Source organism: Lontra canadensis, unplaced genomic scaffold (assembly GCF_010015895.1).
Source record: "Lontra canadensis isolate GAN:19392208 unplaced genomic scaffold, GSC_riverotter_1.0 scaffold30, whole genome shotgun sequence".
Lineage (NCBI taxonomy): Eukaryota > Metazoa > Chordata > Mammalia > Carnivora > Mustelidae > Lontra > Lontra canadensis.
The window spans coordinates 20,687,248-20,712,514 of NW_022631024.1; the positions used below are offsets into that span (position 1 = coordinate 20,687,248).

The following is a 25,267-nucleotide window of genomic DNA, read 5'->3' on the forward strand; positions in this document are numbered from 1 at the left end:
TTTCTAGCCAGTGGGCTTGAGTCCTCACGGTGGATGTGTCACCTTGAGAAGAGGATGAGCTTGGAGAGCTGGTTCACCTTGCCCCTATCCAGTGGGGAGGAGCCAGGTCTGGGGCTGTCCCCTGTGTTTCCCAGGCCCCTCAGAAAAGCAGCAGCAACAGAGGGCGTGTCTCTCCCAAAATCGCAACCAGAGAAGTCAGGCGCAGAGGGCGGATGCGGGGTCATAGTGCATTTGCTCCTGGGCCAAACGTCCTGTGTCCTCGGCCACCCACATGGAAAACCCTTCCTTCTCCGCCGAGTCTCCCGAAGGGCCAGCAGCGCCTGCCCCCAGCCCGGAGGCCTGCTAGTGCCCTGACCAGGCAGTCTTCCCACGCGCCCCTCGCTCCGTGTCCGCGTGGGGCAGAGCTCAGGGCCCGCACCCGAGAGGGCACAGACAGCACACAGCCCGACAGAAGCGGGGGCGGGGGGCTGCAAGGTCGGGAAGGCAACGGGGTGAGTGGCCGTCCAGGTTGGGGGTGTTATTTTAGGGGGCCATCGGGGTTGGGGGGCGTCGGTGTCGGTGGACATCAGAGCTGGGGAACCTTGGGTAGACAAGCGCCGGCGCTGGCCGACGTCGGGGCTGGAGAGCCGCGGTTGACGGGCGTCGAAGTGAGGGATTTGGGTTTGGGACCAGCGAGGCCGGGGGCTCGAGGTTTACTGGTGTCGGGGCTGGAGGCTGGGGATTGACAGGCATCGGGGTCGGGCCTCACGACTGGGGGACCTCGGAGTTGGGGGCTCGGAGTCGACGGGCGTCGGGGCTGGGGGTGGTGGTTAACGTCCGGGGCGTCCGGAGGACTCGGGCTCCGCCTCCCTCCGCGCAGGGCCGGGCGGGCCTGTGGGGCAGTGTGCGCCCCGGCACGGGCTGGGGGCGCTGACGAATACCCTTCCTCGCAGAGCCAGACCCAGGCCCCCGCTACCTCCGGGCGCTCTGCCGCGACTCACCCGGACCGCGCGCTCCCGAAGCCCGCGCTCCCGTCACTACCCCCGCCGCCCTGCAGTCAAGGTCGCACCTCCTCGCTCATTGGCCGGGGCCCAGAGGTCCCGCCCACTCGCAGGGCCGAGACTGTACATTGGACGCAGCGCCACCAATCGGAGCTACTCTTGCTTCGGCGCGGGGGTCGGAAGCCGTGCCGGCCGCCGGAAGCCGCTCAGGACGCCGGAAGCCGCGCGAACCGCCGGAAGTTGTCTGGACCGCCGGAAGCGGGGGCCAGTGCGGCAGGTCACGGTGCGTGTGGGGCGACTGGGGCTCCCGCGGCGCGCAGGCTTCGGCATGGGCCTTCTGAGTGGGGCTGCTCGCGCGCTCGTGCGCGGCGCGGACCGCATGAGCCGGTGGACCAGCAAGCGGGGCCCGCGCACCTTCTACAAGGGCCGCGGCGCCAAGGGCACCGGCGTCCACGGCCGCAACGGGAAGTTCGTGCAGGTCAAGGAGATGGTCCCGGAGCTGGTGGTGCCCGAGTTGGCGGGCTTCAGGCTGCGGCCGTACGTGAGCTACCGCGCCTCCGCGGGCCCGGACGCGCCCCTGACGGCCGAGCAGCTGTTCCAGGAGGCCGCGGCCCCGGCCGTCGAGAAGGACTTCAGGGACGGCACCGTGGACCCGGCGCGGCTGGAGAAGTACGGCTTCGAGCCGACGCAGGACGGCAAGCTCTTCCAGCTGTACCCCAGGAACTTCCCGCGCTAGCAGCCGCGGCCGCCACGCGGGGCCCGCTCGGCGGCAGAGGACGGCGCCTGGGCAGGCCACGGAGCCGCCCTTCGGGAAGCCACGAGCGTCCTCCCGTGGGCTCGGGGCAGAGGCTGGGGTCCGGCGCGGCCGCCGGCTTCGCCTGTTGGAGCCGTTGCCCCGGGCGTGTGTGCTCCGGGGAATGCCGATTCCTAGATAAACGCCGCTAAACCCTAAACACGGCCCGGAGTCTTCTGTCGGAGGGAACGCGCCGCCGGCTGGGAACCGGTCACTCAGCGCGGCGCTTTCGTCCAGGTTTCGTCGGGAAATAAGGCAAAAGGCAGACGGGGTATCTGGGCTGTCTAGGCCTCGGTCGGTCCAGTATCTGCCTTGAGCTCAGGCCTAGTCTTGGGGTGTGCGGATGGATCCCTGCCGCGGGGCCCCGCTCGGCGGACGGGGTGGGCGCACGACCGCCTCTCCGTTCTCGCACGCACGCTGCACACGCAGTCCCACCCCGGCCGCACTGCGCTCCGTTTCTTCCAGAGCGGGAACGACCTCCGGGAGTCCGGGTCCCAGTCTCGTTAGGTTCCTGCCCTGGGGCACTAAAGCTGCAAGGGGAAGGGGGTTAATCCGCCACACTAACCTGTTTCAGGCCGAGGACTCGCTGCGGCAGCGCAGCGTGTATACACTTGCCTTTGCTCATCAGCCCCGGAGGCCAACACAAGCACTTCCGGTGCCGGGGTGAGGCGACCTTTGTAAATGTGCGCGGAAAACTGCTGTTACGTCGCTTTAAGGAAAGGCACACTTTCAGGGCGCCTGGGGGGCTCCCTCGGTGAAGCGTCTGCCTTCAGCTCAGGTCCTGAACCCAGGGTCCTGGGGTGGGGCCCTGGATCAGGCTCTGCTCAGAGGGGTCTGCTTCTCCCTTTAACCCTCCCCGTTTGTGCTCATTCTCGTTTCTCTCAAAATCTTTAAAAAAAAGAAAGTGTGGGAGGTTGGGGGAGCCTGGTGGTGGGTTATTAAGGAGGGCGCATAAACAATCTTGAAACACTGAAAAAATAATAAAATCAAGAAAAAAAAGCAAAGCACACTTTCCTTTAGTTAAATAAGTATGAAGAACTGAATGTCCAGTTCACACAAATGGACAGGTCTGAGAGCTGGGAACCCTTTCTGTCAGGCAGAGTCCGGGCCTTGAAATGCCCCCGCAGATTAGGAGAAGCCAACAGCTTCTCTGACTGTTCACGCTGTAGAGCCCATGAAGTCGCTGGGCCCTGCGGTCCCCTGCGGAGGACACGCAGTGAGAGGGTCTGAGCGCAGTGCACTCACAGTCACACTCCGGGTTCTATTTGTGGAAATGGCCTTTATGACCTCAAATCAACCAAACTTCCCTAGCTCAGCTGCTCTCCCACTTCCAGAGGTGAAGAACATGATCATAAAAGGAGCAAGTAGCTAGGAGGTCAGTGTTCAAGGTCGCTGCTTCCAGACAGAGGTCACAGTCACAGACCTTGGTCCCTGCAGTGTGCGGCCAGCTCCCACTCTTCGTCGTGTCCTCTGCGAGTGGCTGGAGAGGAGTCCTCCGTTTGCTGCCACTCTGAAGTCTGGAAGGACCCTCTTCCTTGTCCTCTGCTGAATGATGACAAGAGGCTGCTGGTGACTGGTGTCCACACTTCAGGCTACAGAGAGGTGCCGCTCTGGCTCCTGAGTTGCTGCAGGGAAAAGTCCCCAAGCAGCACGGCTGGTGGATCTGTGACAGGCTGCCAGAGTAGAGCCAGGACCAGTCAGCTCCATACACCAATGAGTTGGACAACGTGTGAGACACAGAGACCGTGTAGGCTTCCTGCTTCTCCTCTGGAATAAGACCAAACATGTGATGTTACCCAGGTTGACCTCATCACTTCCAACCGATGGCCCCTGCCCACTCTCAAAGGGAGACTGCTAAAAGCAGCCATTCATTTGTCAGCAACCACTGTGTATCACGCAAAGGAACCCTTGAGATGTGACAGGTGAGAAGAAAACAGACCTTCACCTGCAGTGAGTGCACCATGTGTACAGGGAGCAATCAGCATGGCCCCAGGAGCACACGGGCAAGGGTGCCTTTCCAAGCGGGCAGACTTGGCCAAAGTCTCTCAGTGAAGACTTCAAAGCAAAGGACAAAGGGTTAGCTAAAGGGGAGCGACAGGGACGCACAAGAAACAACAAGAACAAGCATGTGGAAAATGCAGAACAGGACACATCTGGGCGAATACAAACAAGTGGCCAGGCAATGCCACTAGGGAGCGGCGACACATGTCTGGAGTGCCTGCTCCATAAAGTCTGGGTTTGAGCTTGGAAAAAAGTCACTAAAGAGTTTCGGCAGTTTTCCTGATGGTGAGTCACTATGGCACCTTTGAGGTTGGAGGGCAGGACTGGAAAGAAGTCTCGCTGCAGAAGGTATACAAGCAAGGCGCCTGGGTGGCTCAGTGGGTTAAGCCTCTGCCTTCGGCTCAGGTCATGGTCTCGGGGTCTTGGGATCGAGTCCCGCATCAGGCTCCTTGCTCAGCAGGGAGCCTGCTTCTCCCTCTCCGTCTGTCTGCCTACTTGTAATCTCTATCTCTCTGTCAAATAAATAAATAAAATCTTAAAAAAAAGAAGGTATATAAGCAACATGTGACCAACAAAAGAAATGACAAGGTGTTGCCAAACCCGCGGTAGTCTAGGGTCCAGGACGAGGCCAAGGATGGCAAGAGCAGCCCCAGAAAACTAGTGGCCAGTGAGCGAGGGGTGTGGACTTAGCCGTCCCCAGTTGGAAGGCCTGGTGGCCAAAAAATCGAGGAAAATACTCAAAAGTAAGTGGGGACATGACACACACAGGAGACAGCTTCCGGAGGTCTTCATGGGAAAGCTTTATGATGATGTGAACGGTATAGTGAGTAGTGACAACACTTTATGGCCCACTGAGTAACATAAAAGTACACGAATCTATACGGACAGCTAATAAATACAGATATATGGGAGAGAAGATGGTTCTTCCTTATAAAAAAGCTAAGTTTAAAATGAAGAAAAACTGGGGCACCTGGGTGGCTCGGTGGATTAAAGCCTCTGCCTTCGGCTCGGGTCATGGTCCCAGGGTCCTGGGATCAAGCCCCGCATCGGGCTCTCTGCTCAGCGAGGAGCCTGCTTCCTCCTCTCTCTGCCTGCCTCTGTGCCTACTTGTGATCTCTGTCAAATAAATAAATAAATCTTAAAAAAAAAAAAAAAAAAGAAGAAGAAAAACTGATACCAGAGCACCAGGGTGGTGCGGTTGGTTAAGAGACCGACTCTTGGTTCTGGCTCGGGTCATGATCACAGGGCTGTGAGAGCCCATGTCAGGCTCCGTGATCAGCACAAAGTCTGCTGAAGATTCGCTCTCCCTCCCCCTCCGCCCCTCCACCCTGAACATGCATGCATGCTCACTCATGCTCTCTCTCTAAAATAAGTAAATAAATCAAAAAAAGAAAAAGAAAATAGAAAATCTTTGCAATTATAGTAATAATTTTGTTCAGGCAAGAATCATCATGTGTTGAGTGAAAGTCTGATGAAGAACACAAAGGTTCAAACACTCTAACCACAGACTAATTAGTACTAATTACACAAGGAAAAACATTTTTATAGTGAAGCAGTCCAGGGGAGACCTCAACCAAGTGACCAAATTAGCCTCATCCGGGGGAAAAAGACAAAATGACATCACATGGCCCCTGACGAAGCCCACTAAGGAAGGCAGAATGTCACTTTTGTAACGTTCCTGAAAAAAACCCACAAACCCGCATGGGAGACACACTTCAGACTCCGAGTTAGGAACGGACTGAAAGCAAGACAGGGCAGACATGCTGTGCCAACCGCAGCCACGAGAGGGCGCACGTGGCTGGGCTGCTACCAGACGGGCTGACCTGAAGCCCACAGAGTCCCTAGGCCGCAGGAGGGACCCTCACAACCATTCGGGTCAGTTCGTTAGGAAAATGCAAACAGCATAAACCTACAAATGCCGAACAACAGAGCCCCAAAATACACGAGGACACAGACAGAAACGAGGGAAGAAATTCACAACACAAGCACAGCAGCCGGAGACTTCACTGCCCACTTTCCATGACCAACAACAGGGGGCACCTGGTGGCTCAGTCACTTGAGAGTCCGGCTCTGGGTTTCAGCTCAGGTCATGATCTTGGGGGACTCCACGCCGGGTGGGGGGGGGGAGGGGTCTGCTTGAGATTCTCCCTCCCCGTGCCCCTCCCCCCACAGTGTGCATACACACTGTGCACTCTCTTTCTCTCAAATAAGTAAAAAAATCTTTAATAATAAAAATAATGAGAAAATATGAAAGACACATTAAAAAAATAATGAGCCATCAGTGGAGTCTGCGACTCCTGATTATGGGTTGTGGGTTCAAGCCCCACATTGGGCATAGGGATTACTTAAAAAAAGGTATTTTTAAATAAAAAACTAACGTACAACCAGACAGAAAATCAACAGACCCCTTGAAGAGAATCTGCAGAGCACTCTGCCCACAGCCACCAAACCCGCTCTTCTGAAGGGCATGCAGGACACACTCTGGGACCAACCACACACAAACACATGCAGCAAGTCTCAATAAACTTAAAAGGAACCCACAAAGGAATGAAATTAGAAATCTGTGTCAGAAATTTAGGACAGGGGCGCCTGGGTGGCTCAGTGGGTTAAGCCTCTGCCTTTGGCTCGGGTCATGGTCCCAGGATCCTGGGATCGAGCCCCGCATCGGGCTCTCTGCTCAGCGGGGAGCCTGCTTCCCCCTCTCTCTCTGCCTGCCTCTCTGCCTACTATGATCTCTGTCTGTCAAACAAATAAATCTATCTTAAAAAAAAAAAATTTAGGACAGTCACAAAAGTTTGGGATTAAACAACACACTCGTCAATAACTAATGAGTCAAAGAAGAAATCACAAGGTTATTTATTTATTTGACAGACAGAGATCACAAGTAGGCAGAGAGGCAGGCAGAGAGAGGGGGAAGCAGGCTCCCTGCTGAGCAGAGAGCCCGATGCGGGGCTCGATCCCAGGATCCTGGGACCATGACCTGAGCCGAAGGCAGAGGCTTAACCCACTGAGCCACCCGGGCGCCCCTAGAAAGTACTTTGAGATGAATGAAAACATACCACACCCCAAAACTGATGGCACGCAGCGAGAGCAGGGCTCAGAGGGCAATGTCTCATTAAACACAAGACCTCACATGGCTTTCGGCTGAGAAACTGCACGTGCGTGGAACTACCTGAGCGGAAGACAGCGGAACCGAAGACACATAACAGGAAGCCGGGAGCGCAGCCCTGCTCGGGGGGAGAGTGGGCGGGCCGCAGAGCCACAGGGAGGAGGTAGAGGTGGTGTCTCTCAGTTGCTTCTTCGCATGGACAAGGAGGGAGGGGGAGTCACAGACTGAGACTATGAGGAGGGAAAGGGGGCGCTGGGGGCTTGAGAAGAGAGAACAAAATGTGCAAAAGTTCTGCCGGGTAAAGGACGATTGGCTAGAGGAAGGACACGGTTTGCCTGGCAACTCCGAGAACCCACCGTTAACACCAACCTAGAGTGAGAGCCCCCATATGGGTCAGGCCCACGTGGAACCGGGTGCTGCCCAGAGAGTGGGAGCAAGGGGGAGAGAGCTGAAGCGTGTGGAAAGCATGTGGCCACCCAGACCCAACTGTGCACAGGCAGGAAAGACGTGGCAGAAAGTGGGCCAAGGACGGCTACGGGAGAGACAGGTGGTAACGCTTTCAGAGCAGAGTCCTAACAGGGCAGAGGACAGCGAACCAGTGGGAGGTACCCGGGTGACCAAGCTGGTCAGGTGAGGACTGTGGCTAAGAAGTGGAGCGCCACAGACTGAGTTCGGGCCTGGCCCAGGTACGGGCCTCAGTGGCACTAGGGTGTGAGCCTGGGAATGTGTAGAGCGTGCAGGAGGAGCTGGGCAGAGCCAGGGAGCAGGGACACTGGGAACCCCCACCCCAGGCCTGCCTGCCACGGGGCCCCCACTTGCCTATCGCCTTCTGGCAGTTGAAGATCTGAAAGCCGCCGTGCATACACGCCGCCAGGAGCAGGTGGTGGCGGAAAGGGTGCCACCTGAGCCTCCACACTCCGCCCTGCGCGGCCATGTCTGCGAATGGCTCCTTCATGTTCCGAGTGTCCCACAGCAGAACGTGCTCGTCGTAGCTGAAACCCACAGGGAGGGGGCAGGAAAACCAACAGCTGCTTTTCCCCCACACCCCCTAGGTGCAAGGGCCACCTCCCAGGGACACCCATGCCACTCCTTCCTCTGGGACAGAGTCCCTTCCCAAGCCCAGCTCTCTATACTCTGGTGGAACAGCTGGGCCCATCCAACAGCACTGCAATGGTCAACATGAGAAAAGGAAATGAAAGAAGGAAGACGGAGCCCCGGGACAACCTGAAGGGACTCACCTTCCCGTGGCCAAGATGTCCTCCTGGTGGGGGCTACTTCGCACGCTGCACACGCCCATGGAGTGTCTGTGGGCAAAAGTGCGAGGTCTGAGCCCGCGCAGGGTCCCAACCCCAGGGGAACGTCCACAGAGGAGGGATGGGGCGCTGGTGTTACACGCCGAGGGCTGGCCCCTTGGTAACTCACCTCTCGCTAGTGAACACACACGTGCCAGGCGTCCTGGTGTCCCAGCCTTTCAGAAGGCCGTCGTCCCCACCTGTGTGGAAACAGAAAGGCCCACTGACAATGGCACTGACAACAGGAGGCAGCCACTCCCCCCCAGGGAGGACACTGATGCCATGGGCGATCCCATGGTTTCGGGGGCCGGCAGGCAGAAGAGCCCAGTGCTGGAACTGTGTCTTCAGACTTGTAGAGGGCCCTCGCGGGGAAGACAGGAGAGGCTGAGGGGCTCAGCCTAGAGGAATAACGGGGAAGGCCACGAAGTTAGGGGAAGAGTTTCTAGGTCACAACCTAGCTGAAGCGGCCGCTTTGTAGGCTCCAGCACTCAGCGGTCCTGGCGCCATAAACCCAAGCTGCCATAGCAAAGAACTCTGAACGGGAACTGTGGGCAGGAGGCGGCAAGCAGGAGCACTTCTTGCGTTTCTGGAACCTTCAGCCCCCCCTGTGTGTTTTAAAGGGAAGTGCCCTTTGTACCCTTACAGTAGAAAGCACCCCTGCTTGTCTTAGGGAACTGGAAAAAGAGGAAGAAAGGGGAAGCTGGTCCCATCATCCACAGTCTTTAAAGAAAAGCAGCAACAAGATATAGGGTACTGGGGCGCCTGGGGGCTCAATCGTTGAGTGTCTGCCTTCGGCTCAGGTCAGGATCCCAGGGTCCTGGGATCGAGCCCCACATCGAGCTCCCTGCTCGGCGGGAAGCCGCCTTCTCCCTCTCCCACTCCCCCTGCTTGTGTTCCCTCTCTCACTGTCTCTGTCAAATAAATAGACAAGATCTTATAAAAAAAAAAAAAGAAAAACAGATAAAGGGGACTGGTGGCTATCTTGGAAGAAGGGGAGCAAGGCTGGGACACAGGCCCACAGGGAGAGTGAAGGGGAGCAAATGAAAGCACCTGGGTCTGGCCACCGCGTCCATCCACTCGACCGTCTACACCCCCACATGCCTACCTGCCCGCCACCAGGCCCCCGTCCACTCAACCTGCCCATCAACACTCTCTGAGCACACTACGGATTCCCACGGCAGACGGAAGGGAGACGGAGGAACATGGCCTACAACTAAGGAGACCGACCGAACCGGTGCACCAGGCGTGATGCCTGCGGGAGAGCCTCCGACAGGTGGCTGCCGTCCGGTGGCAGCCTCGCAGAGAGCGCGGTAGTGGCTTCTCCGCACGCTGGTCTCTCCTGTCTCACAGCACGTCCAACCACCAGGACGCCCTGGTGACCCGCTGCACAAAGACACCCAAACTCCTACGGCTCTTCCCCTGCGCACGCTACTCCCAACTTGGTCTGAGGCCTTTTTGCCACCACCTGCATGGCAGGTCTCCAGGCTCTGCCCCCAAGTCCTTGCAGCTACACTCAACACCTTAGTGGAAAAGATCCCCTTGGGTTCTAAGATGTAAGTCAGGAGATGTCATCCCTCTGCCCAACATCCTGCCGTGGCTCCCAGTTCATTCTGAGCAAAAGCCAAAGTCCTCCCTCTAGCCTGCAGGGCCCTGGGACTTTGATCTCCCCACCTTCTGTCTGCCACTCCTCCCACCTTTCTGGTCCTACAGCTCTCCCCATGCAGCAGGCTCACTCCTGCTCGAGGCCTCTGCCCCCAGTGACCGTGCTCTGTGACAGGACAGCCGGCACCTGCCCACACCCCAGTACCTCCACCCTGCTCTGCCTTTCTTCTTCCCAAAGCACTGATCACCTCTGAACTGCTCTGCACTGTGCCACGCCCACTGCCTGTCCCGTCTCAACGTACGCTCAGTGAAAGCAGGGACTGCTGTCCGTCCTGTTCACTCATGATCTCCGGCACGGACACAGCACATGCTCCATAAACATTCGGTGAAAAAATGAGTTGGTGCTGAATTATGAAATCATAGCCACCACGATACCCTTGCTCTGAATTAGCTAAGCCTCAAGGTAGTACTAATCCAAGAATGAGAAGACCTAAAAAAATGAAATCCTGGGCAAAAAAGCATGTGACTCTGATCTCAGGGTTGTGAGTTTGAGCCCCACCCTCGGTGCAGAGATGCCTTAAAATAACTAAGAAAAATTTCCTTAAAAGGAAGAAAGAGAGAGCGACAGGAAGGAAGGGGAAGCGAAGGAAAGGAAAGGGAAAGAAAGAGGTCTGCTTAAGCAACCAAAATGCAGTTGTTTCTGGAAGACAGGGCCCGTAGCTGAAGTCAGGAGAGTGACAATGCAGAGAGAGAAGAGCACCAGACAGAGGCCAGAGGACAGGGACACTTTTAAGCAGAGGGGACGAGCCCCCAAAGTAGAACAAGGAGCAATCAGCAGAGGAGAAGTCCAAGATAACTCAAGGAAGACTGTGCCAGTCAGCACGGGAACGTAGCTGAGAGGGTGCTGGACCAGGCACCGAGGAGCCAAGTGAGAGTGGTTCTGGCAGAGAGCGGGGGGCCACACAGCTTCCTGACAGTCCAAGAGAACGTCCCTGGCCTCAGCGTGCTGTGAAGCCTAGAGCACTACTGGCAACTGGCCGCAGAGGGAAGAGAGGGTCAGATCTTTTCTTTCCCTCTCTGCACATCCAGGAGCGCCCCTTTTGCCTTCTCTCAGTGGCCGGTGTCCCCTGCCTCCCATCTCCCATGAGCCCTCTCCACTCGGCTGAAAGGGGCTGATCACAGATGCCCTGCTCCTGCAAACTCTAGCTCGAGGAATTTCTCATCCTTGCATCAGGACCTGTGTGCACACCACCCACGATACCAGGGAACCAAGCCCCTCTCTCTCGGCCTTTTCTTTGGGAAGGTAAACTGTATCCAAGAAGGAAGTAGACAAGCCTGAAACCCAGCATCACAAAGTCAATACTGGACATAGAAATAGCAGTGGGAAACGTGGGAACTCTGGATTTCTCACAGCAGGAGCATGGGATCAGATACCAGGAGTGGCAGGAGGCCGGGCTCTGCTGCTCCAGCACGTGGTCAGCGCTACCCAAGACCCCACGAAGCCTGAACGGCTAAGTCGAGAGTACCAGCCACAGCTTTTGTCTCCACAGAGGGTCTTCAAGGTCCCAACACGTCCAGAGTCACGGCCCTAACATGAGCCATACTTGCTCACTCCCTCCCTCATGGGGCCAACACCCAGTGGAGAAGTACCAACCTGAATACACGATTTCCGTCCGCCAGTAATCAAAAGCAGCGATCCAGGCCTCAAAGTGATGGGCAGGCCACATGGCCACCTCCTGCAGCCCCGCCTCCGTCACCTCTAGCAGGTGGAGCTGCCCCTTGGAGTCACTGCCGATGATTTTCAAGGGCTGGTCACTGGCCCTAGACGCAGGGAACCAAGAGAGAAACCCAGCTGAATGTATGCACTGACCCAAACTCACCACCCTCTTCTGGTTCCCAGCAGGTGACACCTTGCGATATTCATGGGAGAGGTTCCCCATGGACCTGGTCTGCGGACTTGCCCGTTAAGACGTTTGGGCATCTGGCAGAAACTACCACTGAGCTTGTTAAAATAAACCCGTGTCAGCTTTTCTTGATGAAAACACCGTTCCTTTTATCTGAAAAGCTGGAAGGTGCTCTCTCTAGATTAGGACTGGTAGTGACATTCCCCGGTCTGGGAAGCTGCAATCAAGGCTGCCTCGAGGTTTCAAACCTCTCTTGCATGAGAAGAGCAACGACTCCCCAGAGGAAAACCTGGGGCCCCTCACCAGTGCCGGTCTTACCTTTCAGTTCTCCCAGTGGACCAATCCAGAGACAGGGCCAGACACTGCTTCCCCAGGGCAAAGCTGGAAACTGGCTGCAGTGTGTAAGCATTCTACCGGACAGAAAGGAGAGCTATCTAAGGGAAACAGCCTGGAACCCCAGAAAGACGAGTACTCTAGCTCAGGTGGCCATCACTCCCTCCTCTACTACTAGACGAACAAAGTGTGTTAGTCCTTGATTCATCACAGAATGAGAGAACACTTTGGACCTGGCCCCTGCTCTCTAGACGCTCCCACACTTGTGGGAGGAGGACTCCTACACGAGACCTGAGCGGAAGCAGGTCTCTCTGCCCTTCGCTGTCCATGCACTCCTAGACATGGGCCCCAGGAAGCACCACTGACAGACACCACCTGCCTCTCCCCGCCTCCAGGGATGCTGGGACACTCTGTCTTCAGGGACAGTGACATCGGGATCTTTCTGCTAGTTTCCATTTCAGAAGCTGCAACTAGCCATTAAACACGATTTCTCTTTTCTAAGACTTACGTACGTATCTTATGACCTAGACAAGCTGGACGATGCCTACCTCCCTTAAAAGGCTCCTAGCAGGCGGCTTCCTCAGGGTCCTCTCTGAGGGTGATCTGCTCTTGCCAGAACCTGGTTCATGGGCCCACAGTCTTCCCCAGATTATTTCCTCCCTCCTTCCTCAGACAGGGCTGCAGCACGGCTCTTTACAAACAAGCCCTCAGCCGCCATAACTGCAACAGCAAGTGGACCTGCTCTGGTCCCGCCTGCACACCTGTGTTGGTGTGTGTCCCTCCCACCGAGTCAGGGCTGGTCTTGTGGGCTCTGCCTTCCCTCGACAACAGGACTCCCCTGTTCTCCCGAGCCTCCGACCATCAGATGCAGTCATTTTGCAAACACGTGGCACTGACCAATAACAAACAGTCTGAGAAAGCCACAGGGGAGACACATCCCTTCCTGATTATGGGTGACAAGTGCCACTTTCCCACAGGAAGTTCGTTGCTATTCTTGGCCCCAGCAGCATTAGCCTAAGAACGCTGGTCCAGGCTTTCCACACAGAAGAACTTTCAGATCCACTGACAGGTGAATGAATGAATGCCCTGTCACCTCAGCCCTTCCACTGGGGACACATGGGTGACCTCTTCTCAGAGTCAGATGCAGAACCCCGTAATTTAAAACAGACCGCATGCTAGATTAGAATGCTTTATGATAAAGTTTGCCACTGAACAGAAATTATGCCACAGAAAGGTTTGCAGCAGCACAGCCTCACGCCCAAACCCTCTCCGTTCAGATTCTTTCCGACCCCCCCCACCCCCAACTCCTGGTCCTAGTCACTGACCTCAGACTCCACCAAGCGGAGGAGTTCTATGGACCCACCAGCATCTGCCACGCCCAAGAGGGCATGGCCAGCCACCAGGATGTGGCACCTGTGGGGAGAATTCATATGCCAGTTAGAGCACAGGAGGCACCCAGGGCACGGAACAGCATTATGGACCTCAAGAACTTACTTAAATTTCAGCTCCAAAACCAGGCTATAGCCTACAGTTCTGTTCCAAGATTCCCCTGCTTATGAAGCAGAAAATGAGCATCACTTTCCAGACTCCCACCAACCCTAGGACTTGGAACACAACAACTGAAAGGAGCCCCAGTCTACAGTACCCTCCCAGGGCCAACAGGTGGGCAAAACAATAAAGAAATGGAAAAGTTCAGACATTTCCTCGTCTTATTGAATGCTGATAGGCATCAGGCTCCCTGATTAAATGAACAGATACTCAGGACGAATTCCAGACAAGAGAGATTTTTACCAACATCATACCATTTCATGTCCAGGATTGCAGAAGTATCTCTTCTTTGGACCTCGAGCAGGGGGTGAGCAGAGTTGTCCTCATTGAAACTATACAAGTAGAGACGACCCAAACGGGTTTGAGCCTCATCAGCATCCAGTCCACTCTACGGAAAAGACAGATGTATTCTCTGATTACCCTGATAGATACCGAAGAACCCAAGGCATGGTAAAAGGAATCAAAGGAAAGAAAAGGTTGGCCAAGACTCTGGGACTCTTGTGGCTCAGTAAGTTAAGCCTCTGCTTTTGGCTTGGGTCATGATCTCAGGGCCTTGGGATTAAGTCCCCTGTCTGGCTCCCTGCTCAAGAAGGAGTCTGCTCCTCCCTTTGTCCTCCCCTTGCCGCTCGTTCTTTCTCTCTCTCAAATAAATAAAATCTTAAAACAAAACAAAACAAAACAAAACAGACTCTGGAACTTTACCTGGAAGCAACACCCCTGATTTTCTGCAGAAATGTCTCTTCTCGTGTTATACAATTAGTGGGTAGGCACATAAACTCTGCTGGGCTCACCACGGAATTTTTTTTTTTAAGATTTTTTATTTATTCATTTGACAGACAGCGATCACAAGTAGGCAGAGAGGCAGGCAGAGATAGACGGAGAAGCAGGCTCCCCGCTGAGCAGAGAGCCCGATGCGGGACTCGATCCCAGGACCCCGGGATCATGACCTGAGCCAAAAGTAGAGGTTTAACCCACTAAGCCACCCAGGCGCCCCTAGAATTTTTTTGTTTTTAAAGATTTTATTTATTGGGGCATCTTGGTGGCTCAGTGGGTTAAGTGTCTGCCTTTGGCTCAGGTCATGATCCCAGGACCCCGAGATCACCAGCCCAGTCGAAGGCAGAGGCCCAACCCACTGAGCCACACAGGTGCCCCCCCCTTTTTAAGTTTTATTTAAATAATCTCTACACCCAATGTGGGTTTCAAACTCACGATCCTGAGATCAAGAGTTGCATGGTCTACTGACTGAGCCAGCCAGGTGCCCCTGGAATGCTTCTTCTAAGTGGACTTCTAAGAACCAGCTATAGTAGGGTTGCTGCAGGACCGAGTCAGCCCTGAAAGGTCCTGGCTTCAGCAGGTTGCTGGGGCACCAGTTCTCATTCTTAAAAGCATCCGGGTTTGCATCTGAATAGATGCCTTCAAGAGATTAGATATAGCTCCTTCAAATTCCCATTTTCTCTTTATTCTAGACTTCACCCATAAACTTGAGCCACACCTGCGTATAGGGGACTTTCAAGACACCCATTCCCATTGCCAGGCTGGCTCAGTCCGTGCAGAATGCAGCTCTTGCTCTCAGGGCTGGTGTAGAGATTACTTACATAAATAAACTTAAAAAAAAAAAAAAAGTCCCTGGGGCGCCTGGGTGGCTCAGTGGGTTAAAGCCTCTGCCTTTGGCTCAGGTCATGATCCCAGGACCCTGGGATCCAGCCGCACGTTGCGCTCTCTGCTCACGGAGTGCCTGCTTCCCTATCCCCTGCCTGCTGCTGTGCCTACTTGTGATCTGTTAAATAAATAAATAAAATCTTAAAAAAAAAAAAAAAAAAAGCCCTTCTACCTTCCGACCACAAGGCCACTGTACATCTTCATCTCCTGGGGGACTCCACAGACTTTTCTCTTCCAACCTTCCCCATTGCAGGCCCGACAGGCCCCAGCAAGTGTGGAAGGCTCTGCATGTCTGAACTCTTTCCCCGCCCTTCCTGAGACGTCTCCTGGAAGAGGAGTGGAGTTTTAGCGACTGGAGATGCCACCTGGGGAGCGCAGACCTAGAGAGCCGCGGTCAAGGCCGCCGAAGGCAGGAGGGCACCGCACACCTTGTTCTCAAGGTCGGCGCGCGGGTCCTCCGGCTTCTGCAGCTGGTAGGTGCCGCAGACCAGCAAGTGCCTGCTGCCTTCCAGCGGGCACCACTCCACCGAGTCCGCGGTGTACTCCGTGTCCACCGCCTGCAGCAGCCGGACGCGACTTCCCGGGCCGCAGGAGTCAGACCCGGACACAGCGGAGACCGGGCGGCGAAGGGGGGGTGGCGAAGCCAGGTTGAGAGCGGGGGTCGGAGTCGGGGCTGAGGTCGGCGGGGAGAGCGGGGGTCGAGGCTGAGGTCGGCGGGGAGCGCCGGGACCGGGATCGGAGTCGGGGCTGAGGTCGGCGGGGAGGAGAGAACCAAGTTCCGGACCCGTCGTTTTTACTTCCGCAATCGCCCCCACCTCCGGGGCACCGGGGCGGGACTTCCGGTGGCCGCTGTCGCCTCGCGAGAGGCCGGGCTCTTGCGCCCCCTGCCGGCGGGCCTCCGCGGGCTGCACGCGGGTCTGGAGGCGGCAGCCCAGTATCCAGACGGAATGGCATTCCAGGGGGCTCCTATAACGGCTGGAGGGAGGGGGATAGGGGGAAGGAGAAGGGAAACAGGGCTCGGAAGTAGGGGTGAGCAAAGGACCTAAACCTTTAGGGAGCCGAGTCCGGGGTCCGGGGTCGGCCCCAAAGGGGCTGGGTTATGCCCGCCCTCTGACCCTCAGGCCATCCGAGGGGGCTGCCGGGCCTGCGAGAAGCGCGGGGCACCCGGGGACTCAGGCCCGCCTGCCAGGACGTAGGAGAAAGGAGCCAGGGCCAGCTGGGGGTGCCTGATGCGCGGCAGGCTGGGGTGGTGGACACGAAGGTAGACAGGGGGCCTGGGGAAGAGCCCGCATCTGGGCCCAAGGGGCAGGGCTCTGTCGGCCTCTTAGAATGTAAGGCCCCGACCTGATCTGGGAGGCTGAGGAGATGCTGCTGCCGGTCAAGAAAACCAGTATATACTACAGCACAGGTTTGGGGACCGCGAGCTTTGGACGTTGTTAAGGATGGACTGAACTGTCTCTCCAGAAAGCTGGGAAGTCCTATCCCGCAGCGCCAGAGAACGTGACATTTGGAAACAGGGTCTTTACTGAGGTCACCTAGTTGAAATGAGGTCATTAAGGTGGGCCCTAGTCCTACAGGACTGGTATCTTTATTTTTTAAGATTTTATTTATTTATTTGGCAGACAGAGATCACAAGTAGGCAGAGAGGCAGACAGAGAGAGGGAGAAGCAGGCTCCCCGCTGAGCAGGGAGCCTGATGTGGGGCTCGATCCCAGGACCCTGGGATCATGACCCGAGCTGAAGGCAGAGGCCTTAACCCACTGAGCCACCCAGGCACCCCTTTATTTATTTTATAAGATGTTTTTATTTGTCAGAGAGAGAGAGAGAGAGAGAGAGCGCACGCACACAAGCAGGAAGAGGCAGACAGAGGGAGAGGGAGAAGCAGGCTTCCTGCTGAGCAAGGAGCCAATGTGGGGCTCCATCCCAGGACCTTGGGATCATGACCCCATGACCTGAGCCCAAGGCAGACACTTAACCTACTGAGCCGCCCAGATGCCCCTGACTGGTATCCTTCTGAAGGGGTGATTTGGTCTCTCAAGAACAGACCCACACAGGAAAGATGACGTAGACGGAGGGTTGGTACGATACATCCACAAGGAAGGATCACCTGAAACTGCCAGAAGCTGGGAGAGGTCTGGAACGCACACACCTTGTCTTCAGAGGGCGCACGGTCCTGCCAACACCTTGATTTGGGACTTGTGACCTCCACAAATGGGGTGATACATTGTTGTTCTGAGCCATGTAGCTGTGATACTTTGTTGGGATGATCCCAGGGAACTGGATAAGGCTGACTCTGAAATCCCCACTCCCCACGGATACCTGGGGACCCAGCCTGCAGTTCGGAAGCAGGGCTTTGGCTGGAAATACAGCTGTGAGCCAGCAGGTCAGAGGGTGGCTGAGCAGAACCACAGAAGAGGCTGGTCAAAAAGAAACAGGACTGTCCGAAACGGCTGAACCACACACCTGCACCTGGTACAAGAAATGGTCAAGGGGAACCTGGCTGGCACAGTCTGTAGCATATTGAAGCTTGATCTTTGGGTCAGGAGTTTGAGCCTCACGTTGGGTTCAGACTAAAAAATCTTTAAAAAACAAAACCAAACCAAAAATCACGTGGGTGGCTCGTTTGGTGAATCGTCTGCCTGCCTTCAGCCCAGTTTATGCTCCCAGGGTCCTGGGATCAAGTCCCACATGGGGCTCCCCACTCAGCAGGGAGTCTGCTTCTCCCTCTGCCCCTCCCCCTGCTTGTGCTCCCTCTTCCCCTCTCTCAAATAAATCAATTCAATTAAATTTTAAAAAGTCAAAGTCAAGGGGCACCTGAGTGTCTCAGTCAGTTAAGCATCTGCCTTCAGCTCAGGTCATAATTCCAGGGTCCTGGGATCAAGTCCCACCTTGGGCTCCTTGCTCAGCAGGGAGTCTGCTTCTCTTATCGCCCCTCCTCCCCATTCACGTTCTTTCTCTCAAATAAATAAAAATATTAAAAAAAAAAAAAAAAGGCCAAGTCAAGCAGCTCCACACACTACACAAGCCCCTTATTTTAACCATCTGAATGTTAACCTTCCTCTCAGGTGTATGGCTATAAAGATCAAGAGATTGGGGGCCATTAGAGGAGGAAAGAAATGAGGGGCTGGTATCAGAGAAGGGACAAGGGACACACATGGGGTAAGAGCTGTCTAGGGATCCTACAGCACCTTCCTGACAGCATCTACAGCAGGGGCCACAGCGATGATGCAAGCATAGGGAACAAGTCACTCCACAGGCACCTTCAGAACCTTACAGCTCCAGCTCAGAGCCCGTCACCAGCACAGACCTGGGGCTGGGGTGTCTAACACACAGTACGGGGCACAGCCCACTGGATAAGGAACAGCTACCAGTGGGCGGCACCTGCTTTAAGCAGCCACACTGGACGGCAATCCCTGCGCCAGTGCTATTTTAGACTAACCGCACCGCATGGAAGAGGCCAGCGGTGTACCAGGACCTGGTGTGGTGTCCAACAGGTCAGCTGGGACCTTTTGATGTAATTTTCTGATGAGTAGCTGCCCACAGGACAATGTGTGCGGGTTAGGGAACGCAGACTGGCTCCAAGTGCCCAGACACAAAGGTTACGGCCAAAGACTACAACCTGTGGTCTGGTATCTCATCCCACGAGCCTCTGTTTGAAAGCAACTTGCGTGAGCACACTCAAGGTCCTGTGCCGGGAAGACCACCCAAACCCCAACATGTCGGCCTACACAGGTGCCCCACCCAACAGTCCTGACCAGAGCTGACCTCTGGAAGCAGGAGTCACGCCAACCCTGGGAACGCCCCAAGAGCTCAAACCAACTGCTGTCTGTAGGACTCTCAGGATCACACATATTGCCCTCCCCAGAAGATTTCTGATCCCCCATTACCACTCAACCTAGGGTTTGGCGAGACCTAGAGCAGACCTCACCTATGGAGCAAGGACATCCCTGAACCAGAAAGCAGCACTCACGCTACCAGCGGCACCAGGTGGGATTCTCACCTTCACAGCAGCCCCTCGGGGTTCAGAAGGGTCCCTCCTGCTCCCTGTAGGTTGCCTTCACCTGACTGCCCCAGTCTGGCTCTCCAAGACGTACTGACCAAGGACTGCAAAAGAACCTACCAGAAGCTCAAATTACCAAGGACACCAAGAGTCTGTCCCTAGACAAGGAAATGAGCACACACAAGGCAGATGGGACACACTGGAAGATGGCAGAAGACCTGCACAAGGGAAAGTGTGGCAGCAACCCTTGGGACCAACATGGGGAAAGGGACAGCCCCGGACACATGCTCGGAGGTGGAATGGCCAACCTTCCTTCTCCCAGGAAGTAAAGCCTCTGGTGGGCTGGCTGGATCTGGAAACCAGTAAGTTCCTAGGCACGGAGCCTGGCTTATTGCCCTAAAGTGGTTCGGCAAGGTGTAAGAGGCCCTGCCCGGCCTTCAGACCCTGGGCTCCTGAAGGGAAAGGAAACCCAGCAGAGCAGATGGGGAAGCAACACTCTATCACCCTGGTTATTCCAGCACACAGGCAGGACCTCCGGAGCTCAGCCGGGCAGAAGCCCCGCCACACAGTGCGCGAATCCAGGTTTACCTGCGCCAGGGCTGAGAACATTCCATGTCCGCCAAACAGGGCCGCCTGCTCCAACGCCCCCGGCTACCCCTGCCACAGGACAAGTGTGGGTCTGGGTCTCCCACTCCGTGCCCACCTGCCTCCTCTCTCTCTCAACCCAGGAATAAAGGCAACGCTGCACCCACAGCCCTAGACCACCTTGATTCACTCAGAAATAAAGCTCAACAGCATCGAGGGCAAAAAGGAGAAAGAAGAACGGCTGAGGCACTCAATGATTCCACCCCTTTACTGTGCCTTGTAGACGCGGCCCCAGACAGGCCACGCTCCCCGGGGCTGCAGCCACCCAGAGAAGCTTCTGTCACGTGACACTTTCTAGGCTTTTTAAACATGTGGACCGACCGTTTGCCATTTGAGAATTACAGCAAATGATTCTATTTGTAATTTCTAACCCTCCCATTGCCTCCCCCCAAAAAAACTGTACATGAGTTTACAAACATATTAACATATAAATAACGAGAAGCATCCCAGTGGGAGCCTCCCCAGCTGTCTGTGCTCGGAGCTGAACACCGCAGGGACCGCTGAGCCCACCAAGTCCCTGTGACGGCGGCTGCCAGGCTGCGAGCCACCGGCTCCTCCAGCACCTCCAGGCCGACCGCCGGTCTGTGTCTGCCGCGCCCAAGGAAGGTCCGGCGGCGCGGTCACCGCTCGGGCTCCAGCTCGTGCTGGAAGGGGCGCTTCTTCTCCCGACAGTGCTTCTTGTGGGCCGGCCAGTCCTTCTGCTGGCACTGGGAGCCGCAGTACCGGGCCGCCTGGCAACGCCCGCAGATGTTGAATTCGCGCAGCTGAAAGAACACAGAACCACGGCTTCACCGTCGTGCCAGGGGACCGGCTGCTTTGCCGACGCTACATCCCCATCGGAAAGGGCCGGGTAAGCCCATGCACCGAAGCTGCCGCGGAAAAGCCGCTGCAGCCAGGGAGCCACTGGAGGGGCCGGGCGGGTGGCACGGCTGCACTGGTACCTGCTTCTCGATCATCGTGCAGGGCGGGTAATGGCACTCGTAGTAGGTGCAGGAGCTTTCCTCCTCCTCCACCACATCCCCGTTGGCGTTATAGTAGCGGGTCACGTTCAGGACGGGGAACTGCTCCTCGATGGGATCCGTGGGGAGCTGCTGAATCGCCAGCCAGTATAAGCTTTGCTCCCTGGAAAAGACAAGCAGACACCTCAGCACGCTCCAGCCAGACACCGCCAAGACAGGGATGCAACGGGGACACGACCTCAGGACAAACTGTTTGCCCTGCTCTGTTTTCACAACATCTTGACCTTGGCTTCTCTTTGCCCCCACACAGCACTCGCAGCGGGGCTGATCTGTGTGTGGTATCAGGGACCGACCCACTAAAAGGTACACAGCAGGGATATGTCTACCTCACTCCTCAGCCCCCCAGATCTGGGACTGACAGGCACACGGCAGGCAGAGAGGACACGTGGTCTCAGGACCGGGACCCGGCCAAGCCTGGCAGCCTTTTTCCCTGCTCATGGCCCCAGAGGCACCTGCCTCTGCCCCAGCTACCTCCCCTTTGATGCGGTGAGCTGCTCTATGTCCTTAGTGGACCAGAAGCTTACAACTAAGGAATCCTACCTGACGTGAGACCTGAGGCTCCCCGATGGGCTCCTTTGGAGCACAGGGTGGGTGGGGAAAGTGCAGGCAGTCCACAGCCCGCCCTGGTGCCGGGCTGCATAGGAGCAGGCTAACACCCCCTTCACCCCACCAACCCCATGGGGGCCAGGCCTGGAGAGACTCGGTTACATACAAAAATTAATTCGAAATGGATCAAGGACCTTAGTGCAAGCCCTCCGGCACCTGGCTGGCTCAGTCAGTGCGGCAGAGCTCTAACTCTTGATGTTTGGGTCAAGAGTTCACGCTGGGCCTAGAGCTTACTTAGAAGAACAACAAAAAAAGGACACTATCCACAGAGCTACAAAGGCAACCCACAAAATGAGGGAAATATATGCAAATCATGTATTTGATAAGAAATTAATATCCAGAATATATAAACATCTCCCATAACTCAACAAGAAAAACACCAAACAACCAGATTTAAAAACAGGCAAGAGGAGGGGCGCCTGGGTGGTTCAGTGGGTTAAAGCCTCTGCCTTCGGCTCAGGTCATGACCCCAGGGTCCTGGGATGGGGCCCCGCGTCAGGCTCCCTGCTCAGCGTGGGCTCTTCTTCTCCCTGTGCTCCCTTGCCCGCTCTCTTGCCCACGCACGCTCTCTCTCTCAAATAATAAATAAAATCTTTAAAAAACAGAAACACACAGCAACATGAGAGCTTGGAGGAGGGCTCTCCCCTGGAGGCCCCCCGCCGACACCAGCAGGCCCTGAGGAGACCCACCTCTGCTTGCTGGACGTCTCTTCGGCTTTGGGCCGCCAGCCCCACGGCACCAGCTGCAGGTTGTCCAGCCGGTTGTCCACGGTCACGGCGTTGAGGTGCACCACCTGAAACCCGGGAGCGATGCCTCCCCTGTGACGCTCCCTAGGAAACAGACAACTCTCGCCATCTGCCGCCTCCGCACGCCGCCCCCCAACTGCAGCCCCGGGGCCCGAACTGGGCCCCTGCCACACTGCGGGGACAGTCGGAAGCAAGGCTGCTGCGAGGAATCCGACTATGTGAGTCTGTGGCCAAACACGATGGACCATGCTGGCAGTTCAGCCCCTTGACTGACGAGCTAGGCGGCAAGAAGCCGGGCTGGAACCCCGAGCGTCACACGCAGAGCCTGGAGCTTACCCCACCCGAGCAGCGGCAAGCATTTCGGAACTCCACCACGCGCACCAAGGAGAGGCAGGTCGTCCCTCACAGCCCACTCACAGGCTCGGCAAGAACACAGTAGAGGGAGCCAAGCCCACCCTACCCCAGAGGAGGCTGTGTCAAGGCAGGCTGCTCCACGGACGCCGGGTGCCCTGTGCACAACAGGGCTCACACGGCACCCAACGGGAAGCAAGCAGCTGGAAAACACCTACCACAACAGCTCATGAAGGAGCCTTCCCGACCCTCTTCCTCGGTTTTTGTCAAAGGCATATGCAAATATCTTAGCACCATTTCCGTCTGCGTCTACTTCCATCCGGGCCTGAGAGAGAACGAGGAGAAGATGTGTTAAAAAGCCTGATTCTCAGCTCCACTTTGAATCCCTCTGAAGGAAAGTGAAGTCAAACAGACAAGCCAAGGCACATATCTGAGGCCTGTTTCTGGGACCCAGGGCTCTGCAGAGGCTCCCTGTCATGAGCAGCCGGCCCTGTATCCCAACAAGCATGCACTCACAACCTACTCTGAGAAATACTGCAGACACAGAGAAATAAACTTTCTCATTTTTAGAAAAACCCCACAATTCGGTGAGAAAAACGCTTGGACAAGTAACTAACAATTGACCCCTGAACGTGTAGGGGTCAGGCACACTGAACCCCATGCAGCTGAAGACCCATGTGGTTCCTAAGACAGCTAACACATATTTTATACTTTAAACACAACATATGCCACGTTCTTACAATTAGGTAAAGTTAGAGAAAGGACAATGCTTTTAAGAAAGTCATAAAGAGAAAAAATACTTACAGTACTGGGGTGTATTTACCAAAAAACCCCCCCCAAATAACCAAAAAACAAAAGTACCACACCCACATCTAAGTTAACCCGCGCAGTTCAAACTCGTGTTGTGCTGGGGTCACCTGCACCGTGAAAGCACGCGTGCGGTGGTAACAGGGTAGCGGCCCCGCAGACCCCTGGAGGACTTCCGGAGGGGAGGAGCCGGTAGGTAAGGACTGGCGGGTAAGCCGAAGCTTATCAAGAAGAGCACAGCAGAAGCAGGGGAGCTCAGGAAGATGAGAGAACGGACAGCACCAGGGCCCAGCAGCGACAGCGGGGCCCGGCCAGAGGGAAGGCGAGGTGGCCCTGGACAGTCTCCTAGGCAGCCAGGGCTTGTCCAGCTGAGCATTCAACCACAAACATGACACCGTTTGATCTGTTTTCAGGAAGAGTCAGCCACCAGGGTGAAAGTGGGAGAGGACGCACATCATGGTGGTGGTGAAAGCCAGGCTGCCCTCGTAGGGGATAAAATCCACCCCACGCGACCCTCCCCAGGCACTGACTGAAAGCAGGTCAGCTGAGAAACAGCCACCCTTACCTCAAAGGAGTAGCCCTCCACCAGCGGGATATCTTGCTCATCTATCAGTGTGTACTTGGTCTGGAAATTAATCATGTTTCAACATGTTACGTTCAGGGTCACAGTCAAGTATCAGCCTTAGACAGAAACTGGCCCTTCCCGCTGTGGAGCAGGTGAGGGGCACGAAGCAGTCTACCCCCTACAGCAGATAGTTGTTTCCCACTGGAGACTGTAGCAGAGGAGCAGACATCAGGCCTCCCTTCCCATCCACATGTGCGAGAACCCAGGGCCACTGAGCTGGCTGACCTCTATCTAGGCTGTGTGTCTGAGCGCGCCAGTAAGCCAAACCCGAGAGGGAGGCTTGCTCAGAACAGAGGAAGGGGCCCTGGATGGAGGCAGAACGTCCAGAAGCCTTCCGTGAACGTGTTTATTAAGTGGGCGGCGGTACCCCCGAGCTGCTGCTCGCTTAGCTTGCTCACGGAAACATTCCGAGTGAATGGAAGGCAGGACGCTAGCTCGCCCGGTCCCTGAGTTAGAGGGATCGCAGAGCTGCGGGGAGCCCCCCTTCCCTAGGTAAAGTGCCACGTTCCTCTTGCAGGAAACGCAGGAAACGTCCCCCAAACGGACTAGTCGCATTCTTGCTCGGAAAGCCTTTTTCTAAGATCTAAGCCAGTTTTACCTTCTTCTGACTGCCTCTGCTCCTCTCTCCCACCAGAAGCTTCCGCCGCTGGTGATGGGAACAGGGTTCCCATCCAGGGTAAGGTCCGTGGCTGGTGCAGCTGCACGGCCTGCCGGCTCCTGGAAACAGCCAAGCCTCAATGCCCACAGGTGCCAGGAAGCCCCGGCCTCGACCACGCGGAGGGCGGGGCCCGGTAAGGGAGAGAAGCAGAGGGAGGCCCTGCTCTGGGAGGCCCACCGAGGCCCGTCCAGCCCCGGCCACCGCGGGCGGCGTGAACCCTGCGCGAAGCTCCACTGCGGACGGCCAGGCACCGAGACGCACGCAGGCCGCCTCGCCAACGAGCGAGCGGGCCTCGGAAGGGCGCCGCGCTGCCCGCGGCCGCCAGCCCCATCCTGGCCCGCGAAGACCCGCCGCCGCCGCCCGCCCGGCCCCGCGCCCCCGCTCCCCCGCTCCCGCGCCGCTCACCTTCCCGGCCACCCGGCCGAGCCGCACGATGCCCAATTTGAAGTCGGTCATGGCCGGGCCTGCGCTCGGCCGGCGGCGCCGCTCCCTCGGGAGGCGCCGGGCCGGGACCGGGGCCGGGCCGGGGCGGCGCCGCGGCGCGCCGGGTGGGCCGGGCCGGCGGGCCGGGGTCGGGGCCAGGCGGGACG

The 25,267-nt window shown here is 56.5% G+C and overlaps 4 protein-coding genes across 8 annotated transcripts in view; 1 reads left to right on the forward strand and 3 right to left on the reverse strand.

The window, feature by feature from the left end:
* The window catches only part of PNPLA7 (patatin like phospholipase domain containing 7), a 59,637-nt gene extending 58,553 nt beyond the window's left edge, over window positions 1–1,084 (reverse strand). The window contains exon 1 of one of the 3 annotated variants that reach the window (XM_032866334.1): window positions 981–1,084. The gene's annotated coding sequence lies outside the window, so the exon portion shown is untranslated. Of the gene's footprint in view, window positions 1–77; window positions 128–980 lie in introns of those variants that run through there. The other 2 variants (XM_032866332.1, XM_032866333.1) reach the window with 2 other exon arrangements.
* A 179-nt stretch (window positions 1,085–1,263) lies between these two features.
* MRPL41 (mitochondrial ribosomal protein L41) lies at window positions 1,264–1,933 on the forward strand. The gene is made up of 2 exons (XM_032866339.1): window positions 1,264–1,727; window positions 1,772–1,933. The coding sequence occupies exon 1, from the start codon at window positions 1,309–1,311 to the stop codon at window positions 1,714–1,716; it is 408 nt and encodes a 135-aa protein (XP_032722230.1). The 5' UTR covers window positions 1,264–1,308; the 3' UTR covers window positions 1,717–1,727; window positions 1,772–1,933.
* Window positions 1,934–3,035: 1,102 nt separating this feature from the next.
* DPH7 (diphthamide biosynthesis 7) lies at window positions 3,036–18,414 on the reverse strand. Of its 3 annotated transcripts, none has more exons than XM_032866335.1 (9): window positions 18,275–18,414; window positions 13,817–13,950; window positions 13,340–13,427; window positions 12,000–12,091; window positions 11,432–11,598; window positions 8,306–8,375; window positions 8,122–8,187; window positions 7,703–7,875; window positions 3,036–3,540 (listed from the first exon to the last, which is right to left on the reverse strand). In XM_032866335.1, the coding sequence occupies exons 1-9, from the start codon at window positions 18,374–18,376 to the stop codon at window positions 3,086–3,088; spliced, it is 1,347 nt and encodes a 448-aa protein (XP_032722226.1). In that variant the 5' UTR covers window positions 18,377–18,414; the 3' UTR covers window positions 3,036–3,085. The 3 variants fall into 3 exon arrangements, with proteins under 3 accessions (XP_032722226.1, XP_032722227.1, XP_032722228.1); XM_032866336.1 differs by lacking the exon at window positions 18,275–18,414 and adding an exon at window positions 15,055–15,099 and having other exon boundaries at window positions 3,037–3,540; XM_032866337.1 differs by lacking the exons at window positions 13,340–13,427; window positions 18,275–18,414 and having other exon boundaries at window positions 3,037–3,540.
* A 1,644-nt stretch (window positions 18,415–20,058) lies between these two features.
* On the reverse strand, window positions 20,059–25,220 carry ZMYND19 (zinc finger MYND-type containing 19). Its single transcript, XM_032866338.1, has 6 exons — window positions 25,083–25,220; window positions 23,960–24,019; window positions 22,806–22,912; window positions 22,180–22,320; window positions 20,807–20,987; window positions 20,059–20,629 (listed from the first exon to the last, which is right to left on the reverse strand). Exons 1-6 carry the CDS (start codon window positions 25,131–25,133, stop codon window positions 20,486–20,488), a joined length of 684 nt encoding a protein of 227 aa, XP_032722229.1. The 5' UTR covers window positions 25,134–25,220; the 3' UTR covers window positions 20,059–20,485.
* Window positions 25,221–25,267: the final 47 nt, after the last annotated feature.

Bases quoted from the DNA above. Each gene is read 5' to 3' on its own strand.
- DPH7 (XM_032866335.1), bottom strand. From the start codon at position 18,376: ATGTGTGTCCCTTGTCCCTTCTCTGATACCAGCCCCTCATTTCTTTCC. The intron at 11,599-11,999 runs GTAAGACCGGCA...CCCTGCGTCTAG, and splicing joins TCCACTGGGAGAACTGAAAG to GGCCAGTGACCAGCCCTTGA. The intron at 8,376-11,431 runs GTTGGTACTTCT...GTTTCCACACAG, and splicing joins GACGGAAATCGTGTATTCAG to GTGGGGACGACGGCCTTCTG.
- MRPL41 (XM_032866339.1), top strand. From the start codon at position 1,309: ATGGGCCTTCTGAGTGGGGCTGCTCGCGCGCTCGTGCGCGGCGCGGAC.
- ZMYND19 (XM_032866338.1), bottom strand. From the start codon at position 25,133: ATGACCGACTTCAAATTGGGCATCGTGCGGCTCGGCCGGGTGGCCGGG. The intron at 20,988-22,179 runs GTGGGTCTCCTC...TGTCTTTTCCAG, and splicing joins GAGACGTCCAGCAAGCAGAG to GGAGCAAAGCTTATACTGGC. The intron at 20,630-20,806 runs GTACCAGTGCAG...GTGTTCTTTCAG, and splicing joins GCACGATGATCGAGAAGCAG to CTGCGCGAATTCAACATCTG.